Source organism: Malurus melanocephalus, unplaced genomic scaffold (assembly GCF_030028575.1).
Source record: "Malurus melanocephalus ecotype Western Australia unplaced genomic scaffold, MMel_1.1 scaffold_63, whole genome shotgun sequence".
In the NCBI taxonomy this organism is placed as follows: Eukaryota; Metazoa; Chordata; class Aves; order Passeriformes; family Maluridae; genus Malurus; species Malurus melanocephalus.
This window is the reverse complement of record NW_026623295.1, coordinates 1085145-1106620: the sequence shown is the minus strand read 5'-3', so window position 1 is coordinate 1106620 and position 21476 is coordinate 1085145. Positions and strand designations below refer to the sequence as shown.

General features: G+C 37.5%; 1 protein-coding gene across 5 annotated transcripts in view; it reads left to right on the top strand.

The window, feature by feature from the left end:
• NAA16 (N-alpha-acetyltransferase 16, NatA auxiliary subunit) overlaps nucleotides 1–21476 on the top strand; it is a 64838-nt gene that overhangs the window by 33301 nt on the left and 10061 nt on the right. For 3 of the 5 annotated variants that reach the window (XM_057366323.1, XM_057366324.1, XM_057366325.1), the window contains 3 exons: nucleotides 19161–19233; nucleotides 19469–19638; nucleotides 20004–20156. In XM_057366323.1, coding sequence (XP_057222306.1) covers nucleotides 19161–19233; nucleotides 19469–19638; nucleotides 20004–20156 — 396 coding nt within the window. Of the gene's footprint in view, nucleotides 1–8551; nucleotides 8724–19160; nucleotides 19234–19468; nucleotides 19639–20003; nucleotides 20157–21476 lie in introns of those variants that run through there. The other 2 variants (XR_008965356.1, XM_057366326.1) reach the window with 2 other exon arrangements.

Here is a 21476-nt window from a genome sequence, read left to right as displayed (position 1 = left end):
TCCCTTGCCATGGCAGGTTGTCTTTTATATTTCACTTGGTTGGATTTGCCTATAGCTGGAGTGTAACAGAAGAATGCTTGAAACTAAGAGCAACTTTAAGTTTAGTCCCAGACGCCTAATTTTAGAATTGCTACAGTTTAGGGGTTGAGAGCAGAAAACTCAGACAAGTTARTATGTGCTATATCTTTCAGGAAAATACTGTGATTTGGTATCTAATTTGTCTTAAGTTGGAACTTAGTACTAGCTTCTCATATAAATTACTGGTATATTTTGACTRAAAGAGGATTGTAGTCAGTATTGTTATGCCTACTAGAAAATATTTAGCAAATTTCTGATTTCTTTATCAGTTGGGAAGAAGTCCATGTTTCTTTGGAAACAAGCGCAGTTTGGTGTAGTCAACTGCAGTTGAATTTTGAAGTGGCATAGATACAAGGACTTGATGAAAGAGTTGGTATTCAAAGCTATAGAGTTCCTTCTTTCTAGAGCCCCAGGTGGGACTGTGATCTTTCATGAACAACACGGAAAAAAAGGAGTGGTTATATAGAAGGCAAACATTTGTCAGATGTGCTCAGGAAAATGTTGTTTATTATCTAATTGCTGTAGGTTGGCTGTGCTAGGTAGGTTTCTTCCCAAAGTATCTTTTACGTGAGTAGTTCATATCTATGAAACAAACATTGAGGAAGTTTTCCCAGCTGCTTCCAGAAGGAGTTAATGAATGCCCCACCAAAAATAAAACTGAAATCACGGCAGTGCCAGCTGGGTGCATGGGATGTTATTTTTTCAGCTATTGAATTGAAGTTTACATATTTGTGTGAATATTGGCATAGTGAAGGGAGTGGAATACAACTTTTTCTTCATCATTTCATAAAAGAACAAACATGACTTTGGTTAAGTAGGAAAGGTGTTTTCAATCTTCCTTTACAGTGTAAGTAGAAGTGTTTACAATCCTTTGGGTGAAATCTCAGAAGGGTGACATAAGTGGGAAATGTAACGCTGTTTGTTTCATTTAAAAAGTAATCTTAAGGTTATTGCTGGAGGAAACTTACTGTGTACAACCAAAGGCATGAGATTCTGAAATCTGTTCAATAAAGATTGCYAAAAAGCAACAAAGGTCTATGTATGCTCAAAGACTTGTTTTGWGGTAAAACATTCATTAATAAGTCTATGATGAGTTAAAATATACTTCATATTGCATTATGCAATCTGTCTTGCCTATAATTCTGGAGCAGAAGATAAATTTATGTGTGTTGGACTTGTGTTCAGTTTGTGATGTGCAGAGGTTTATATTTCAACAATTGGGTTGAAAATGAAACTGTTCAAGATTTGGTAACTGTGTGAAACTTGGATGCTTGTGAAAGTAACAGAGAGATGGTGTGGTGAAATCCAGCACTGCTTGTCCTAGGTTTCATCACTCCCAGCAATACTGTTGYTTTCTAAGAGGGAGTTGTTGACCCACTGATAATTCTGTTAAAGCAGACTTTAAAAGAATTATAGAACCTGATGGGGGGAAAGTGTTAAGTTGGCTTTGCTGTAAATTACTGTTCATGGTCTGCAGCAAGATCCTTTGTGGTTCCTTACTGCTTGCAAGTCAGCGATCTGACATATTTTTCTCCATAGTTTTAGAGGGGAATTATACAAGACACAGTTTAATCCTTCAAAGCTCTTTAAATGAGGTTGTGATTTCTTCAGTTTTTGTSCTGGTACGCTACTGTGAAAAAGTAGCGTGTGAACTGGTTTGCTTTTTTACTGYTTCTTCTTCTTTGAGGAGACATAAGTAGTTCAGGCTGATGGTTGAGAAGCCATAAGAAATGAAGCTAACAATTGGCTTTTGCCTTGAAACTGTACTGTAATTTTAACTTGATCAAYGTATTGTGCTGTAGATACAACTTTAGATTATGAAATAACTGCGTGTTTACGAAATCATACCAGTTGTTTGATATCCTGAGTGCATTTCTCTACCATACTGTAGCATGCAATTACTCTAACATTGGAATAAGGAGAGGGGCATTGAATTGTAGAATGAACTTTGGGACAAAGGCCATTTGAGTCGATGCCTGTTGATTTTTTTTTTTAACATTGACAACAGATTTCCTACAGGTTATATGCATTAATAAGGAGTAAAAGGAGTTAGTATGTAAAGAGTTCAAGTTATTTCTCAAGTGATAATTCTTACTGTGCTCCCTGTTTGCAGATACCAAAGGCATGTACTAATCACTTCCTAACTTGCTGCATTGGTACACAGCCAGGTTCTGTGTCTTTCCAACTGAAGACAAGGTCAGTTGGAGCGTGTTAGAGACTGCCTGACTCAGTCTTAGCCCTATTTTTTAGTGTCTTGGTCAAAGGAGGTTTATAGTATCATACAGACTGTTTTCAGTGGTACATCATTGCTGATAGTTAGTCATACATCACTTTTTATATGCAAAATATTAGATAAATAATTTGATGGAACACTGTTGTATTTTTTAAAAAATAATTGAAGTATAATGTTCATCACTGCTTGTTTGTTTCAGATGATTCTTGAAGTAACAACTGCATGTTGTGAAGTAATTTGCTCTGCTTTCCTTCTATCCATTATGTGGCAGCCTGAGGCCTTTTAATTGTGAAAACCTTGGTCATAATGAARTAGGATAAAGGCATGTGGTTACAGAAAGGCAAAGTTCACAAATGTAAAAAGCATTCCACCAGATTTTCCTCACCTGTGAGGTTTGGAGAAAGGAAAGGAAATGGCTGATCTGAACAAGAGCTGAAAGCTTCCTTTGMAGGTCACTAGTGTTTAAGGAACTTGCATTCTGAGCTTGATACTAATTTTTCTCAAATAATCTTGAGTTTAGTCAACTCAAATACCAGTCTTTGCCTSTTTATACAATTCTTCTTGAAACACATTCTTGGTTCTGGCTATTGTTTAAGACATCGTGAGGGAACCCTGTGAATGTCTTACTGCTCTACAAAACTCTCAGGTTCATTCCATGTTTGTTTCTCAGACCTTTTTCCCTGATGTTAACTTTATTTGGATAATTTCTRTGATAAAATGTAAGAACTCTGGGGTAAGAGTTACCTGTGAAGGAAAAGCACTCTGTGCTAAACAGCATCATGGTGGTGTTGACACTAAATCTGCAGTTTAAACTTTACTCTTCATGCATTGAGTCTGTGGCTTTAATTGGTAGATACAGCACATGCCTTGTCTTCCTGGGAGGAAGACCTGTCCCAAACAAGTACTTAAGTTTCTTTACCTTCTAAACCTGCATCTTCTCRTATCTGCTAGCACCAAAACAAACATTGAGTATGGTGAAATTTTGTTTTTTGATCTTCTAGGAATCTTCTGTTCCTCTGATAAGACCTTAAATCAGAAGGAAACTCAATTAAGGCACCTGTATGTATTCTCTAATTGACTGCATGCAACAGAACAGCAGTGGATTGCTCAAGTGATGCCTACTTGGTCCCTATAGCCCTGTCTTGATGATACTTGCGTTTTTTCTTTCGCATGTCCAAGAGTGGATTCATGTTATGTATCAAGGAGAAGCTGAAGATACCAATTGTCAGTGACTTCATTGACAATTTTTGCTGTCACGCTAAAAAAATTAAGCAAAAAATGAAAATACATCTTCACACTTCTTAATGAGACAGAATCCAGTAAAATTAATAGCACCTTCTGTGATACTGTTTTTTGTCATCTTTCCTGACAAGACTGTCATTTCAAGTTCAACCCTTGTGGTACATCTTTTTGTAGTCTTCTAAATATTGCTGATCAAGTATCAMGTTTGGTTTATCAAGGCAGCAGAGAATGTGCACCATTTTTATGATTTTTGAGGGTACGTGGGTGTCACTTCAATTGCTTTCATAAATAAATGCTTGTTTATAGTGGAAGATCAGATTATACAAGGTCTACACATACTGGATGTGCTTATGGAACCTGATTGGGATGAATCTCCAACTCTTAGTGGAACTAGATAACGTCTCTGCACTGCTCTCAGTCTTTGARAGATCATCACGATGGATGGGATTTSCTGAAGTCTGGAGGAGAGTAGATGTCTCTCCTGTTTTCAAGAAGTACAGAAAGGAGGATCTGAGGAGCTATGGGCCATTTGATCTCAATCTTCATGAAGCTGAAAAGGCAAATAWTCCTGGAAACCATTACCAAACACGCAAAGGCCAGTAGGTAGGGTGGATTTATGAAGARGAGTTCATGCCTGATTAGGTTAATAGCCTTTTATTACAAAATTACTGCTTCAGTATACAAGGGGACAGGAGTTGATCCTGTATATTAGCTAGGCTTTTGACGCTATCTGTGATAACATAGACAGCATGTTGAAGTATATTTTAATAGACAGTAATTTGTACTGAAAAGTGACTGAGCTGCCAGGCTCAGTGTTGTCATCAGCTGTATGAAGTCCAGCTGGTGTCCCCCAGTAGTTAACTCTGGAGCCAAAAGTGGGGAGCGTCTTTGTTAATGACTTAGGTGATTGGGCGATGTATCCCTCAATAACTTTGCAGAGGATACAAAAGTGGGAGGAATGGCTGATCCATGAGAAGGTTGTGCTGTCATTCAGAGGCCTTGGTGGGCTAGAGATGAGCTGACAGGGGCTTTAACAAAGGGAAATAGCCAGGTCCTCCACTTAGGACTAAGCCCATGCTCTAGTATAGGCTAGGGCTTGACCAGCTGGAAAGCAGMTTTACAGAAAAGGCCTTGGGGGTTCTGGTAGACAGCAAACTGAACATSAGCCTTCAGTGTACCCTGTGGTACCCTGTGAAGGTCTGTGGCATCCTGTGCTGTGTTAGTAAAGGCAGCACCATGAGGTTGAAGAAGGTGATCCTCTTTCTCAATGTCTGGTGAGATGCACCTGGAGAGATKAGTCTAGTTTGGGGCTCCCCCATACAAGGGCTGTACATACTGGAAAGAGCCGAGAGAAGGGCCATGAAGCTGATGAGGGGAGTGGAGTGTCTGGCATACAAAGAGAGGCTGAGAGTTAGGATTGTTCAGCCTGGAGGATAGAAGGCTCAGATAGGATCTTATGCWTGTGACTAACTGAAGGCAAGAGTGAAAAAAGACATGCTTCTCACTGGTGCCCAGAGACAATCTGCTATATGCATGAGTTAAAGTACTTGAGCAAAAGARAAGACACCTTTGTCATAGAGGTTGTCAAACATGGGAACAGATTGTTCAGAGAGGTAGTGGAGTTGCCTTCTTGGACATGGTCAAAATGTAAATGGTCAGGAATAATATGCTTCAGCTGACCCTGTTCTGTAACAAGGGGTTGGACTAGGCGTTCTTTAGAGGTCTCTTTGAACCTTCATGATTCTTAATCTTCTTTCTKTGTTTCACCTTCAAGTCTAGAATCAGTTGGTAGTTATTTACTTGCTACCTCGTTGCCAGGGCAAGTGCATTTTATGCAGATCTGGCAGCACTAAGACACTATAGCAAATAGTGTAGAAAGGCATAATAGAGACTGGCATGCTGGTATACATGAATACCTGTATACAGAAGCACTGAGATCCCTAATCCACATACTGTAATTTGGAATCTTCAGTTGTGATTTTTATATCCATTTGCCAGCAGCGTTCTCCTAATTACTTCCTAGAATTTCTTGCCTCAGGCTATTCACAAAGGAAAGAAACTTGTCACAGAATCTGCCTTTTAGAAATGGGTTAACTTCAAAACATAGCTGARTACTGCAAACTTATTTTAGAATTATGTTAAATGGGAGTAAATGCATGGTTCACCACATGTCACGTGAAGCATATGAAACTTCTGCTTCAGGGTARGCACTGGCCAAAGAACAGGTTGTTTATTCAAGGGTGCAGTGGGGTTAGTCTGAGGATGTGATCTACAGATCACATATGATTGTTCTGTACAGACCTTCATCAGTCTTGATTTTGGAGCTCTCAAAGTGGCACATATGGCATCTGTCTTTATTTCTGCAAAATGTCACAGTGCAAATTCTAATAGACAGTGTTGTGAATTTGGTGTTTTGTCAGTGATCATCTGCTTGTAGTCTCAATTAGAGAAAAAGAGCTGTGTAAAGAATACTTCCAGCTTAGAAATGAGCAATCATTTGGCCAGCCTGATCTGGATGCTCCCTGAAGATGAGTTTGCCCCTATCTAGATGGTGAAGGAAAAGTGGAAGACAAAATACTGATAAATTTCTAGTAAAGTCATAATTGCACCCAGACTAATTTGTCAGGTTGGACAGCACATGTTCACTTTGAGTAGTTTTCTGCTGATGGAGTCAGTTTATTCCAGCAAACCTGCTGGTGTTAGTAACGTTATGCAGCAGGGATTATTAGTGTGAMACTGGTGAGGTCAGTGTGCTGTTGCCCCTACCCTTGATGTGCTGTGTAAATGCACAGCTGTTGGGAGGTACTCAGTGGCGCAGTTGTCCAAGATTGACAGATGCCATATGCGAGGTTATAAATGAGGTGCTGTGCTTTGGAGATCAGGACTTCAGTTTTTAACAACTGTTACTTATATCTGCTATTCCCAGTACCTKGTGCCTTATTGTGATCTACAGTGACCACTACAATGGCATATGTTTAAAGATAAGATGGCCTTTTACCCCAAAATAGCTTGTTTTATGGGAGGTGATAACGCAAGTCCCATGATCTGTCATCCTCATCTTGTGATTTTAATGTATAGAAATTCTGCACTGAAAAGTTCTTGCTCTTACTGTCCTGTGTATGTTAAAGGTGGAGTAAAAGACATGGAAGTTACAGGACTCAAATGATGTTTTTAGGATTTATGGGTCTCTCATGCTACTCAAAATGAATTATCTAAGAGTCTATCATCACTATCTGACTTGTGGCCAGAGTGGATCACATTCCCCATTGTCTTTCCACTCTGCCATTTTTGCTGAAAGAACACTTTGCAAGTGTTCAAGTACCTGTTCCTGAGTCTGTATGGCTTAAAGTTTGGTTTTTTTCTTAGTATGTTGTGCTCTTARGCTAAAAGTGGAGCTGCTCAAGAAACCATTTCTGCAATGCCAGACTTGAAAAGATGGATGGATTAAACACAGGGAAAAAAAAATACTGGCTGTCTTCATTTGGAAAGTCCACAGRTGTGATTTAAAAAAAATTCACATGCTGTGAAAGGTGCTTGTGTGTAGCGGGGCCAATGATGATAGTGTGTTTGAAGAATGGTAGTTATTTCTGAAAAAAAAGTACTTTCTTAAGAACATTTAAAACATGTAATTCTCGTACTACCTTTAGAGATTTATTCACTTGATATTCTTGATCTTGCCATAAAATACTAAGGTTTTGCATCATCAATTCATAAACATACTTGGAGGTAACTTGCATTTTAGAGTGAATTTCTGGTCTTTGTTACTTTTAACCAAGGACAAAGTAGTAAGAATTGTAGGTGACTAACTACAGAGAATTAATTCTAAGCAAGTGAGATATATGGGAGGATAGCAGGGAGGCTCTAATAAAAGAACTTTATCCAATGTAAATAAACTTTAGTAGCTGTGTTTTGGGGGTTTTATTAACAAGATAACCTGCTTTCCTCTACAACTTTGAAATGTTATTTAAAACACAATTTTAAAAATATAAATATAGTAACTTTTTTTTACTATGGTTCGTATTTCTATAATAGTATGAACCATTTCATTTTCATGATTTCTGTAGACTTTTTGGAATAATCACTTGAACTGCTAGGTAAAAGAAAGGTTTTGAAATGTGATGCATATATGGGGGTTTTATGTACTAAGAAACATGGAGCATTTACAAGGAAACTCTCAACACAATATAGTCTGTGTGTAAATTTAAGTACTATGATATGGGTGTCTTAGTCTCCTGTTCAAGGAAAGAGATTAACTGTCTTGCTGCTGGGCTTTTCCTTTATGTTAAAGTGGTTTCATAGCCTTTTTATTTTTCTTAGTGCTTTAGTGTCTGAAATTTTTTATTATTAAAATAATCAGTATCAGCAGCGTATTGCCATTTTCCTTGACTTTGCTTGAGTTATGAAAAAGCTTTAATTAAAAAAAAAAACCTACTGTATAACATGGAGGATTACTAAATCTTTTTATCAGTTTTTTTCTAGTTTCTGACTAGCAAGAGTACTTTTCTCCTTGAGTAAAATGTGCACAGTTGGTATAATTCTTATGTCAGGAAAAAGCTRTAGGCTTTCTTGTGTTTTTGGGAAGCAAAAACTACTGTTTAGGAGTGCCACTTCATTATTATGAGTTTTGTTGTTTATGTGAAGTTACTGTCTGGAGTGAATGTAAATGTGGCTCTTGGCAGAATGTTTCTGTTGGAAGCTAATAATCTCAAGTATAAGCAATTACATGGCATATAGTAATTTTCACATTCTGTAAGCTACAGTCCAGATGTATTAGAAATATCTGTGAACGGCCTTATTTGTTACTCTTCCTCACAAGAAATGGATCTTGGAGTGCTACTTTCACCTCCTCCCAAGAAAATTCTCTTTGTACTTGATCAGTGCTCCGAAAACCTCTTTGGTTCCCCTTATGTGCTGGTCTCTGTATCCATGAGATAAAAAATCCAAAGAGTGAAGATCTTCAATTAGTCAACATCAAGGTTTACGTCGATTGTGTTGCAGGTGCATTGATTGATTCCATTGAAGCTCGACATTAGTGCAAATGTGCCCTTTTTCTGAGTATCTAAAATCATGGAGACTGTGAGGAAATACTGGATGAGAGAAAATGTCTGGCTGGAAGAAACATCAGAAACAACAGTCTCAAAAAAAGGTGTAAGACTGTCTACGCAGGAAGGTAGGCTGCTTCAGTGAAGATCTTTCTTTAACCTTTCTGGAAAGAAGGCATATTTCTTCCTTAATGTGGAAAGCTAAGGGAGTATAAAGCAAGTTGTTTTTATTGTTTTTGGTTTTGTTTTTTTTTTGTTTGTTTGTTTAGTTAGATGTCATCTGCAAATTATTGATGGATTACTTAAGGAAGTAAAAAGCATTAGTTCTGTTAGGAAACTATTCATTTTAAGAAGAAATAGCTCTGTAAGATTAACCAAGGGTAGCCTTTTGTTCATGCTGACTCCATCACTTCAAGTGTTAGGAAGTAGTGCCTTTGAGTTAAAATTCTGGGAGGGGTGATTTGCCAAGTGGATTTAACTCAGGATCTGGCTAACAAGTGGTACATCCATAGTGGAAGATTTGAACTGTACACCTGGATCATAAAGAGGAGTAAGGAGATTTTTAAATGTGTAATAAGGAGAAGGATGAGAAACATAGTTGTAGGTACAGCAAAGATAGGAAAAAGCTTTCACCATGAAGTGAGAATGGGGAGTGCCAAACTTGCTGATGGCTGACAGTTTGGGTTTGTGAGCTAACATGTAAGATAAGAGCTGACAGGTGTAGCTGCTGATTTATGAACTAGTTTATCAAGAGAGCTTTTTTAGTTTGAGTGATCTATATTGGGATCAACTGCTCCAAATAACCCATTTGGAGACCTACAAGAAATGCTCTAGATACCTTTGCTCATAGTTGCTCCTACTGATGTTTTGCTCACGTAAAATTATTTGCTTTTCTTGGTGCAGTCCTCAAACTTGTCCAAAAGATTTCAGAAAACTAGTTTCTCATTCGGTTAGTCATGTGATGACCACAGACTTAAGAGTGTTTTTTTGCTCTGAATTTGTACTGTCAACTTTCCAGTTGATTATACTTGTACATAGCATTATTCATAAGGGAGTGTTGCTTCAGCAGAGCAAGTGTACAGAATAGATGTTACAAGCGACTTTTGAGTGACAAATGCAAACTAGATAAATGGAAGAAGTTTTTCTTTGGGAGTTTACTGTTTCAGGTAGCCTGTGTGTTCATTTATGACACATGATCATGTGACAATAGAAAAAGTATCACTTGTTTTATTTCAGGATTAGCTGTTAGCAGTGCTAGCAGCAATGGACAGCAGCTGTTTTAAATATGATAGTGCAAAATTACTGCATTGTGGTTAGCCAGTCCTTATATGCTGGTAGCTCTGTGGTGAAATTCCTCAGACTAAATGTCTGCTTAGCCACCACACACTTAGTAATGCTGCAGTTGGTGATAACCATGATACCACAGGATGTGTGTTTTACTGAAAGTTACAGATTTTTGTCTTTCCCTGGGTAACATGAGCATATGCACACATTTAAAAATTATTTTCTCAGGGAAGCAGAAGTGAATATTGATGGCTCATTTAAATAAATTTAAAAATAGRGATGTACCTAAATGTGAATTGACGTAAGTTTTGAAGCAGCACTTTCATTGGGTGTTACACAAACCAGCAAAGCTGCATCCTTGACATCTGTTTATGTCAAAGATAWATAAGAAATTTGAGGTGACTTGTGTTAAATAAAAGGTTGGTTGTCCTGTTTTTCTGGTTTCATTTTCATGGTGTGAGGTGGTAAAATATTTTTTACTTGTGATTATTTTATTGTATRCAGATGTTAGCCATATATCAAAGTGTAAGCAATGGAAGTTGTCTGTATGAGGCTAAACAGGCTTTCACAATTGGAGTGATTTCTTTGAATATTCTCTGTGGGCTTGCTCGTACCTCATTGGGTGAGGGAAATCTGTATCAGCTATATAAAATGTTGTGGAGCAGAAACTTGTTGAGTGACACAAAGGAAGTATTGCAAGTAAGTTAGTGTATAGCTGCCATGACTAAAAATGGAAATATTCAGTCATTTGCATACCCTACACATTTTCCTTTTTACACTGATAACTCTTATGTTTCCTAGTAGGTAGATGGGCCATTTTAAAAACATTGGAGAAATGTTGCTTTATAAAAAAATCAAAATCAACCAGTCTGAGCCTTGCTGCAGAWATTTTTTGATTCTTGTCTGAACTTATATATGCTGTGCTTATTGGTCTGAGCTTACAGATGCTGTGATCTTAGATATTAATTTATGTAAAATTATAGTAAGTTAGAGAAAATACAGTCTTTTTAGATGGCTGCCCATAAACACCTTCCTGTGTGGATTACACTGGAAGAGCCTGAACTCAGACCTTTTGTGCAGTGCAAGTGTGCCAGCTGGCTCGTGTGTTTGGCATGTTTTGTTCTTAGCCTGGATGAAAAGCAGATCTCAGTTCATGCCAATCACCTCTTGGCTATAGATGAAGATGTTTCTTGTCTTCATTAGCGTGTAATAAAACACTTTTTCTAATGTGTAGCTGYTCTTTCCTCCTGCCCTTTTCCCCCCATGTGGTTAATTGAATTTATGCAGCTTCTTTATTTGAAACTTGCTTCCCTTTTCCACCCAGAAGGGTATGGTCAAAATGCCCTGGGCTGAAATACCATTAATCATGTGATGGGGCCATGCTAGATACCAGAGATTATCAGAAGTGTGACTCTGCTGCCATTCTTAAGCATTTTTGCAGGCCTGAAAGTTCATGTCTAAGCATCAGCATTTGTAAGGCTGGGAGCTTCAGACTGCAAATTTACCTCATGGACAGAGCTTAAATGGGTCTGAACCTGAATCCTTCATCACAGTGTCTCTAGGGACCCTTCTGAAGGAGGGAGTACGAATTCCTTGTGGAGATGTATGTCTGGCTCATTCATTGCAAACAATGAAGTAACCCTTTCAGGGAGGCTGTGAAAGTGTCTCTGTGAGCAACAGGAGACAGACATTCTTGCTTGTGCTGTCATTGTGTCAGAGCTTTTTCTAGTGCTAARCTGTTTCTGAGGAAGGTTCTGTTTAGAATGGCGTGGACTGTGTGGAGTCAGAAATAAAACAAGGAACCAGCTTATTATAGTGGGAATCTTCATTGTTTTATGGGTTCAGCTTTCAGCTCTGTTGAGTTGGCTGGCTTTGTGTGTGTGTGTGAGAATGATTACCACTCTCAGAAATGGACTAATAACTGGAGACAACTCAAGAAAGGCTTGGTTTGGTGTTGGTAACTGTGTACCACAGATGAGCTGCAAACCCTGTTTAAAATGTTTTCATCAAAGGCCTTCTCCAGAACTCTGAGCCTGCAGCTGCACTGTTTTTTTTGGTCTTAATTTATTTGGTCTAAGCTCATAAATATTTTTCAAGGTCTGTTAATACYGCTTCTTCATGTTGTGAGCACCTTCTTTTCACTCTCTTAGATAACATCTTGTTGTAGCAAAGACTTCAAATATTGACATAATACTTTTGTGGACTGTTCCTATTGATGCTTTTCCATTTCCCATGAGGCATTTAGACTATTGCTTCAGGGTATGTACTGGCTGTTTCTTTGTGTTGTGACCAAATTAGGAATATCTTTCACAAGGACTTTCTGTTAATTCAACATGGTCTTCTGGCACAAGGACAGCACCATCAATGTTCAAAGCACCATGCTGTTCAAAGGCTGTTAGTCATTCAGTGTCTAGGTATCCCATTTTCTCTAGATTATGAGGACTGACTGTTTTGAAGTTGCACAGCAGTAGTTTCCATCAGGTACTGTATAGCAAAATCATTTGCAAATGGTTTCTGTATATCTCAAGTTGTTGATGCAGAGATATCCAGATATATCATCTAGATGTAGGGGGGTTAGATATTTTGAAAAGTACAGCTATATATCAATTTCTCCAATAGACATAAGGGTGACAAGTCTCATGGATGCTGCTTCTGTTGTCCTGGAAAAATGGTGTCACAAACCCAACTAAATTCCATTTTCCTGAAAAAGAGTACTGTTCTTACTCGGGAAACCAGAAAAGTTTGTTCAGCACCACTATTTGCAATGCTGATGATGGGAGATACTGTCAAAATTTGCTTGTACTTTGAGGTGAAAACCAAGGGATTGATTTATTCATTTGTGAGACATACTTTTCTGCTGTTAAAGTCAGATTATTGCATCTTTAGGAGTTGGTTTTTCAAATAAGTATTCATCTGATTCTCAGGTGTTTGATTTGCTGATGACAAAAACAAGTAGTGCTTTGGAATCAGTTTCTATGACCTGCAGGACCAGTGTTGTCAGCACCATGCATTATCTCCAAGAAACAAGTTTTCTTTAGGAAAGATCCTTTTGTAAAGAATTCTCTGTTCAAAGAGAAATCCCAATTTTCAAGGACAGGTAATGTGAAGTTTCTTTGAAGGGCGACAACACATGCTGTTTTTTCCTGTATACATCATTCTGCCTGACGTGAAAATGCAATATGCAGAAATACTGCTTTTGCAGGTTGGTTTCTGCGGTCTTTCTCTTGCTCTAGAGCATGAGAACCAGCTGAGAAATCCAGCGCCCAGTGGTGAAGACCATCCTTTTTGACACTTTGAATCATAAGAAGCTGCCTGACATCWGAGTCAGATTGTCAGATTCCAAATTTGAGAACATCTGTCTAAGGAATCATCCTGTATCTTTTCTGGCACAATAGACCACCATCACAGCTGATGGTGTTCAAGGTGGAAGATGAGCAGGTTCATGAAGGGTATCCCCCTTGCCTGGCTATTTTCCCTCTCTTTTTTAGGCTCTTCTGCATTAGATATCCTTGTGCTAGAGCAGTACAAGTGCTTTACAGTATAAGAAGATGTTCCTGTGAAATTACTCCCTTAATTTGAAAGAGGGACAAAAGTTTGCCAGCAACCCATTACCCTCCTGAGGAATGGCTACAGTTGTCTTTAAAATTGTCTGCATATTGAAGGTTAGGAAGCTAATGCTCCATGTAAYGCTGCGTCTGAAATGAAGGGCCTGCCCATAGAGGATATATCTGATTCTTGTGCCAAAATAGTTAGTGTTTGAACTTTCAGGTTGCCAACTATTTGGAAGGTAATTGTTTCGTAATACCAAGGCAGCTTTGCTTCCTGAATGTTACAGGTCTTTTTCCTGCAACTGAAGGTTTTATGGACTTCAGAATAGGATGTCTCCAACAAGGTCTGTTGTGTAGGGGGGGAATAAGAAGCACCCAGACTTTCTCTCTGTTTTTTCCAGTCTCATACTAGATGACTTTTGAATGATTCTTCCATGTCATCCYTCTCTTATATTTTTGTTTGGGAGCTTTCTGAGGCTGATGAATCTGAGTAGGGGAGACTCTTGTGAAATTTCTGTTTTTCTAATACCTGTGTGCTTTCATTACTGCCAAATAAATATCCAGAAGTTTTTTTTAAGAGAAGCCTCATTAGGTCATCTGTTGAAAACTGAGGAACTGTTGTCTAATGTTTCTGCTCTAGCCCTTTGTGGGAGGTTAGGAAAAGGATTAGCCAAAGTTTTCTTATGTGGAAAGAATGTTTTCTTATGTGTTTTCTTATGTCTCCAGCTCAGGGGATTTCAAACTTGTAGGATCCATTGAATTCTGTTTGAAGAACAAGGTACAATATGAGACACTGATTTAGAAGCTTGTAGAYTTGACACTATTTTCTGGTGAGACTATAATAGGTGAGACTATTATCTGAAACAGCAGCAGCATCTTCTCAAAGACACTGGCTTCTGTTTAGGAGTAGGCTGCAAAGAACTGTACTTGAAAGAGAATAAAATTACTTGCATTAGAGTAACTGAGCAATTGGAACTACTCTAGATGCAGTACAGATCTGTGCGTAGCTGGTCTTTAGAAAGTTTCAGTTCTCTTAAATCCCAAAACAGCCCATAAGATGCAAATATTTAGCTTTTAGTACATMTGATTATTAGGCATTCCATATGGAGGAAACATTCAAAGTGGTTTTCTAAAGCATTGCCCTCCTAATGTGTGGTTATACCCAGAACTGATGGATTTGRTGCATGATGATGGACAATTTCGATGTTTTAAATGTCTCTCACTGATTTGTGCGCTTTTCACAGCTGACGGTGTTCAAGGCCTGATAATGTTCCCCTTGCCTGAATCAGTAGTGTAACTACAAATTAATTTTGTAACAGGGAAATTTTTTATAAAAGTTCATATTAGAGCACAAATCTTAGGGTATTTCTGGGATTTGCCTGAAGATTTGTCTGTACTAATGCATAACTAATTTTTCTTAGCTTAATACCACTGTTTCATCTGTATCTACAGATTAGTAGTGTGTTTTCTTGTTTAGGCAGCTTTGTAGGTGCACCTTGAAACTTTACATATCAGTACCAGTGTTCAAAGGTCTCCCTTTTGGTCATTTGGCTTTGAGAGCAGAGCAGATAATACTAAATGTGTCCTCGGGACTCAAACCTGAGCCAAATGTCAACGTATGGATTGCTTCTCAAACTACCTGTATACAATAGCTTTTGACTTGTTTGCACTGGAAGTGCTGGTAACTTCTTACTGAAGTGTAATAGAAGCAAATGAAACAAAAATACTTGAATGTGGTGTTTGTAACTGATAAATTAACTAGCTGAAGTCTTCAAAGAAAATCCCGTTGACACAGCTTAAGTCTAAYTACTTTATAGTACATTGCAATAATTCAGTTACTTTTCTTACAGTTGTTTTAATGAAGGAAATACTGCATCAGTGTTTGAAAGGTTATCTGTGAAACAGAAGTCTATTACAAAATATTTTACCAGTAATGATGTAGTAATACAATATGGAATCAATGTAAATTAGCTTCCATAAATAACTCAGAGAATTTTAGCCTTTTATTTGAAAAATTTGCATCCTTGCTTTGTGGTAGGCTGTTAAGTTCATCTTCCATTATGTATTCCACCCTCACCTTGTGTTGCTGTTCTCCTTACTTTTATTCMTTTGTCATTTCATTCAACTTATTACAACATGGAATATAGAAAAAAATCAAGCTAGAATTTAGGCTACTATAGCCCTAACATTGCCTTTTGGAGCCCCATACTATTGTTCTTAGCTTTGATAGCCTCTTTTTGTCTGAAGAAAAATTTCTGTGGCAGGAGTCACTTGGTGTATGGCGTAGTATGCAGTGCAGGTTTCCATTTCATGATGGCTCATAGGTGCCACTGTGATAGCTGCMTAAGATGATAGAAGAATTCTAGTCAACAGACATTTATCTGGAAAACAATCATTTTCCCTTTAGGCTGTCCCTTACAAAAGAGGACACAAAATAAATCTCAGTGTGTCAGATAAATACAAACTAGTGCTCACAGAACAAAAGTAATTCAGAATTGGAGTTCAAGTGAATTGCATTTTGTTACTTATAATTTACAAAGAAATTTAGCTATGGCTGCTTTRTATTTATTCCAGTCTGTTTGTATTTCTCAGCTATTTATTTTATGGCATTTACTCAAAAGTTTACTTACAAAACTGTCCTTTCCAATGGAAATAAACTGCACAGGAATGGGAGAGCATTATGACTTTCATGGAGTCTTTGCTTCAAGTAGTACCARGTGTGGAAGATGCTTTTTTAGCTTTCAGGATTGCTACACTTGACAAGAATATATAATGTTTTATGAGCATGTACAATTTTAATCTTTAAGGGTACAGGAAGAAAAATGAGCACTTCATTTGTTCATGCAAATGAGGAAGGCTAAAGCCCATTTCTTCCTTCTTGGATTCTTGCTGCTTAGCTCATTGTTCTTCCATAATGAAACAAAATATGTAGGTCGTGACSTATGAAAAAGTTTGAAGTTTAAAATCTGATTAATTAAGAGGCTTCTGAAACTGGTGACCCCAGGAATTAATTTAGTCTCTGTAATGAAAYGAGAGATTTATTGATGACTACAGCTACACTTATGTGATACCTTAATGTTTTTCAACTCAATGGCAAGAGAATAAACATCCTGTTTCCCTAGAATAATTCTTTTTGAAATTAGTATGTGGTCAATATCATGATACTTCCAGATACCTCAGCTCCATTTTTAGAAATTAAAGAATTATGAAGAATGCTGTACCTTTTAGAGATGGTATAATATTATTGCCTTTAAGATGTCAGTGATGACTCTAGAATACAGATAATAGCAAGTTCAAGAGGCAGATTTTGCAACTAAATTTGCAGTTAATGTGGACACAAATTAGGATTCATATTTCCAGATCGTTTGCTCCTCCTTGGAGCAGCACCCAAACCTGGAATTATTTTCCTAAATTGCTACCAAGAGACTGAAGCATAAGCATAAAAAGTAAGGGGAAAAGATACTGTAATTTTCTCAATTTTGTCTGCAATAATCCAGCTCTCTGATTTGCGTTTTCTTAGCTGTTGCTTTCACTGAATACTTGTTTCCAAATGTATTGTTCTTAGCAGCTTCCAGAATGACAATAACAGTGTATTTTCTTGAACTGTAAAAGCCAAAACCACTGCAGACTTCCGAATTTGGAAGAACTTGTTATCTTTTACAACAGAGTATAGCTTGGTATCCTCCATCTCCTTAAGATTCAGAATTTGATTCCACTGTTCATGTCAGCTGATTGAAGACCCTCATATGAGCATGTCCCACGTTTGTCCACTGCCAGTGCCTGTTGATGATGCAGTAATTGGACATCAGTACACCAAGGTGGAGCAGGGAGGAAATCTCTTGTAACCCTGATACAGTCACTGGTACTCAGCCAAAGCAGGGACCAGGCACATGTGGCTCAGGGATGGTGATGCTGTTCTTTTTGGTGGCAGCATGCTCTTTGTCCAGATGTAAAGCCATACTGCAGAGTGTGCAGTAATGGAAACATTTGTATGTAGAGTTTGATGTGCTTGTTCAAGAAATGAAAGAGTCTTTCTCCCTTTACACACTGTTCTCTGATTATGAGGTTACTAGCAGCCAGATGCGGATAACTTAGGGAATACTTGGAAACTGTAGTGAAAAGCAGCAAGGAAATAACACATGCTTGCATATGCACACTGCAACTCTGCTACCTGAAGCAGGTGCTTCTGCTTTTAAACTTTTTTTTTGAGAGGAGAATCTTCAAATATTTTCTGAGGGTGTTGATTTCTTTCAGCAAGCCSAAGTCTGAGGCAGGCCAGAGAAAATTTGTTACTTAACAATTTGTTTGCCTTTGTCCGTTTACTTGTGACTTGTTCACATTCCTTTATCATTGTGTAGTTATTTGAAGTCCAGGAACATTTTATTATATTTTATGTGATTTTGCTACCAAAACCCATTTCTTAGAAGATTTCCCCARAGCTTTCCAGAATGTGTGTGTTTATATATTTTATTACACTTTTGAGATATTTACAGTGGCTGTGTGCGACTTGGGCGTGTTGCTTYCTCTGTGCTCTCTGAAACCATTTTTGCCTATTTTGCTGAATTAGGTTAAACTGATATCCTTCAAGTTGTGTATTATGATCTTCTAGAACAAGGTTTATTGCCTTCTCTCCCAAGGTATATCTTGAAGTGGATACATGCACTGTCAATTTRTACTTATTTAAAATTTTGCGGTCTCCCTACAATTCTGTTTTACTCTTGCAACCAGCTTTCAAAATGTAGGATCATTATACTTTTAATGATTGAAGTTTTAGGTTTTTACCATCTAGAGGTTTCACCTAGTGGGGAATGTAGCCATGATCCTTCTACACTTACTGTCAGAYCTTATTTAAGTCCTTTCTGTGTTTTGGGTCCATATACATAGATCATATTTCTTACTGTAATACTGTTCTTGTTATSTTAAGAGGTTGGTTGGTTGATTGCTGGATATGGCAGGCATGTTTAGAATGAAGCTGCAAAACAGGTTGAGCATTTAATAAAATGTTTAGAAATATTAGGTAGCATTTGGAAGCCGTGGACCTGGAATTGGAATAGTTGTCATAAAATGCACAGATCCTAATGTTTGTACTGACTGTAAATGCCAGACTTGTATACTGTGAGTTAAAAACTGTATGGGTGAATTTTGAGTCTTAAACCTTGGAATAAAAAACAATATTGTTGACAAGGTCTGGTTTCAGAAATTAGCCTTAAGTCAGTCAGTGTATAGTTTTTTTTTTCCAAAAGATGCAACCTACATTCTAGGCAAGAGTACCTTTCAAACAAAACAGAAATAATAAATARTACAGATCAACCTGCCAGAAAACCACAGAAGTCTCTGCTGTTTCTCCATTGTTATGGGAAGTTCATGCACAGTCTTTTTCAAAGCACCTATTTAGTTGGCTCAGTTTCAATGCTTAAAAGTTAACAGCATAAATTAAGATGCATTTTGAAGCTTTTACTTAAGAAGATACTAAACRTATGTAGTTGAATATCTTCTGCCATAAACTGCCTGAGATTAACCTGTTTCCTGCCACATCACTAGGTAAAATGGATGATCAAAAATATCTTGTGCAAGGTGAAGTAAACTGTGTGGAGATACAGCCACTTTTTTTCTGAATTCAGTAGTTATTTTTGTATAGTTTCTTAATTCACCTTAGTATTCTTTTCAATGTGTCTAGTTTTTATTAAAATGATAATAAAACATAACTTGAGCACATTTTTTTAATATATATAGGTTTCTACAATCCAGGAACTTGTTACTGGTTATGAAGCCTCTTTGAAAACTTGTGACCTTTTTAGTACATGTGGTAAGTTTCTGTGTCTTACATTAATTAACCCTCTAAATACTAGTACTGTTCATGGAAGTTATCAAGAACTGTTGAAGTGCTGATACTTTTTGAAAGAAATTGTTACTATACTTTCTAGTAAATAAATTCATCACAAGAATATTTGCTGAATTTGCCAAGCTTTGTTTTTGTCTTCATTTTTCAAATGCGGTCTTCACCCTTACTGGTTATTGTAACCTTTCCCGTTTTGTTGCAGAAAATGGAGAGAAAGAGCCCCCAACAACACTGCTTTGGGTTCGGTATTTCCTGGCACAGCACTTTGACAAACTTGGCCAGTGTTCTTTGGCCTTGGATTACATTAATGCTGCAATTGCAAGCACTCCAACATTAATAGAACTATTCTATTTAAAAGCAAAAATTTACAAGGTAAAAAGGGAATTTGGACATGTGGAGTACCTAGTTTATTAAAAAAAAATCAACCCATCAAATTRGTGTGAATATGTGGGTAATATTTCAGTTAACAGTGGTTACGGGCATCAGTTTTCATGTGGGTTTCTTTTTGGTCACTGTCTTGTTAGGAAGAAAATGAAGACCCTTTTATTTGGGTGTTGCAAAGCCAGTGACAACTTACAGCAAATGGTACTTCTGAAAAAGATCTGGGAGTGGGGGGAKTGTGAATAACACTGGCTTTTAGTTCTGAAGGAGGAATACCAGTAACAAATACAGATTACAGGAGCTGTTCAATATTGGGCTTCTACTGAAAGTTTAACTATTTAATTTCTCTCTAACAGCATGTAGGTAACATCAAGGAAGCCGCCAAATGGATGGATGAAGCACAGTCTTTAGATACTGCAGACAGATTTATTAATTCTAAATGTGCTAAATACATGCTGCGAGCAAATATGGTGAAAGATGCAGAGGAGATGTGCTCTAAATTCACAAGGGCAAGTATATTGCTTTGGTAGTTTGTTTTTCCCTCATAACTTTTGGTCAAATATCTTTCATTAATACCTGTTTTTATTATAATGATCTTGCACTTGGTGGTAAGGAACTACATAGAATTATAGAAGGGTTGGTATTGGAAAGAGCCTTTTAAATATGGAGTAGTTCAATGCCGCTGCCATGGGTATGAACGTCTTTGGCTGAATCAGGTTACTCAAAGCTGCATCCAACCCAGTCGTGARCACTTCCAGGGACAAGGCATCCACAACTTTCCTGGGCAGCTRCAATCCAGCGTATTGCCACATCCTCACAGTAAAGATTTTTTTCTTCACGTCCAGCCTAAAGCTGCCTTCTTTTGGTTTAAAACTTTGGCTCCTAGTGCCATTGCTACTGACCCTGGTGAAAAGTCCCTTCCTGTCTGTTGTACGAACTCCCTGTATATTTTGGCAGACTGCTCTAAGGTCTCCTTTGAGGCTGCCTGCTCTTCTCCARGATAAACCACAACTCTCTCAGCCTTTTGTCAACTCTCTCAGCCTGGACAGATGTTCCAGCCTTTGGATTTTTCATGGCCGTTTTCTGAATCTGCTCTAGAAGGTCCATGTCCCTCTTGTGCTGGGTACCCCCAGAGATAGATGCAGTACTCCTGCTGTGTAGACCTTGTAAATACTGGAAAAAATGGTTCTTCAAAGGTAGTTGTCCACGAGTATTTTTACTGCCAAACTTCCAGATATGTGTTTTAAAATCCTTCTGATTGATACTTTGTTTCCATTTAGTAACAACTGATCTAAATGTACAGGAGTGCTGTATTCATTATGATTTAGCATTAAGATAAATAAACTTAGACTTGAATATTTCATTCCTTCAAGCTAGTATTACACACAAAAATTTTGTTAAAGCAAAGTCTGTCCTTAAAAGATGGATTAAGGACTTTAAATTCTRTATTTCTGACATTGAACAAAATTTGGATTCATAAATACCAGATTTTCATATGATTTATGTAACTGAACATGAAGACAACTGTATGGTGGCATATCCCRGAGCACATAAATTAGGCTCCTTCGTTCTTTTTAATTTTARGTRAGATAACACTTGAAATTGAATTCAAGCTTTCTAGATATTTCTAGGAATGACTGAAAATTTGCTAGACCTCATCATGTTTGCTTGTCAGAAGTGTTAAAGCAAGAAAGACAGAACTTTATCATTGATATCTGGAAAGACAGGATAAATCTCATCCTCAGTAATTAAATGTTGTAACTGAGTGTAACTGGGTCCTTTTTCTGCTGTAAAGACTGTTCTGAAAACCTGATTATTAGTATTAATGA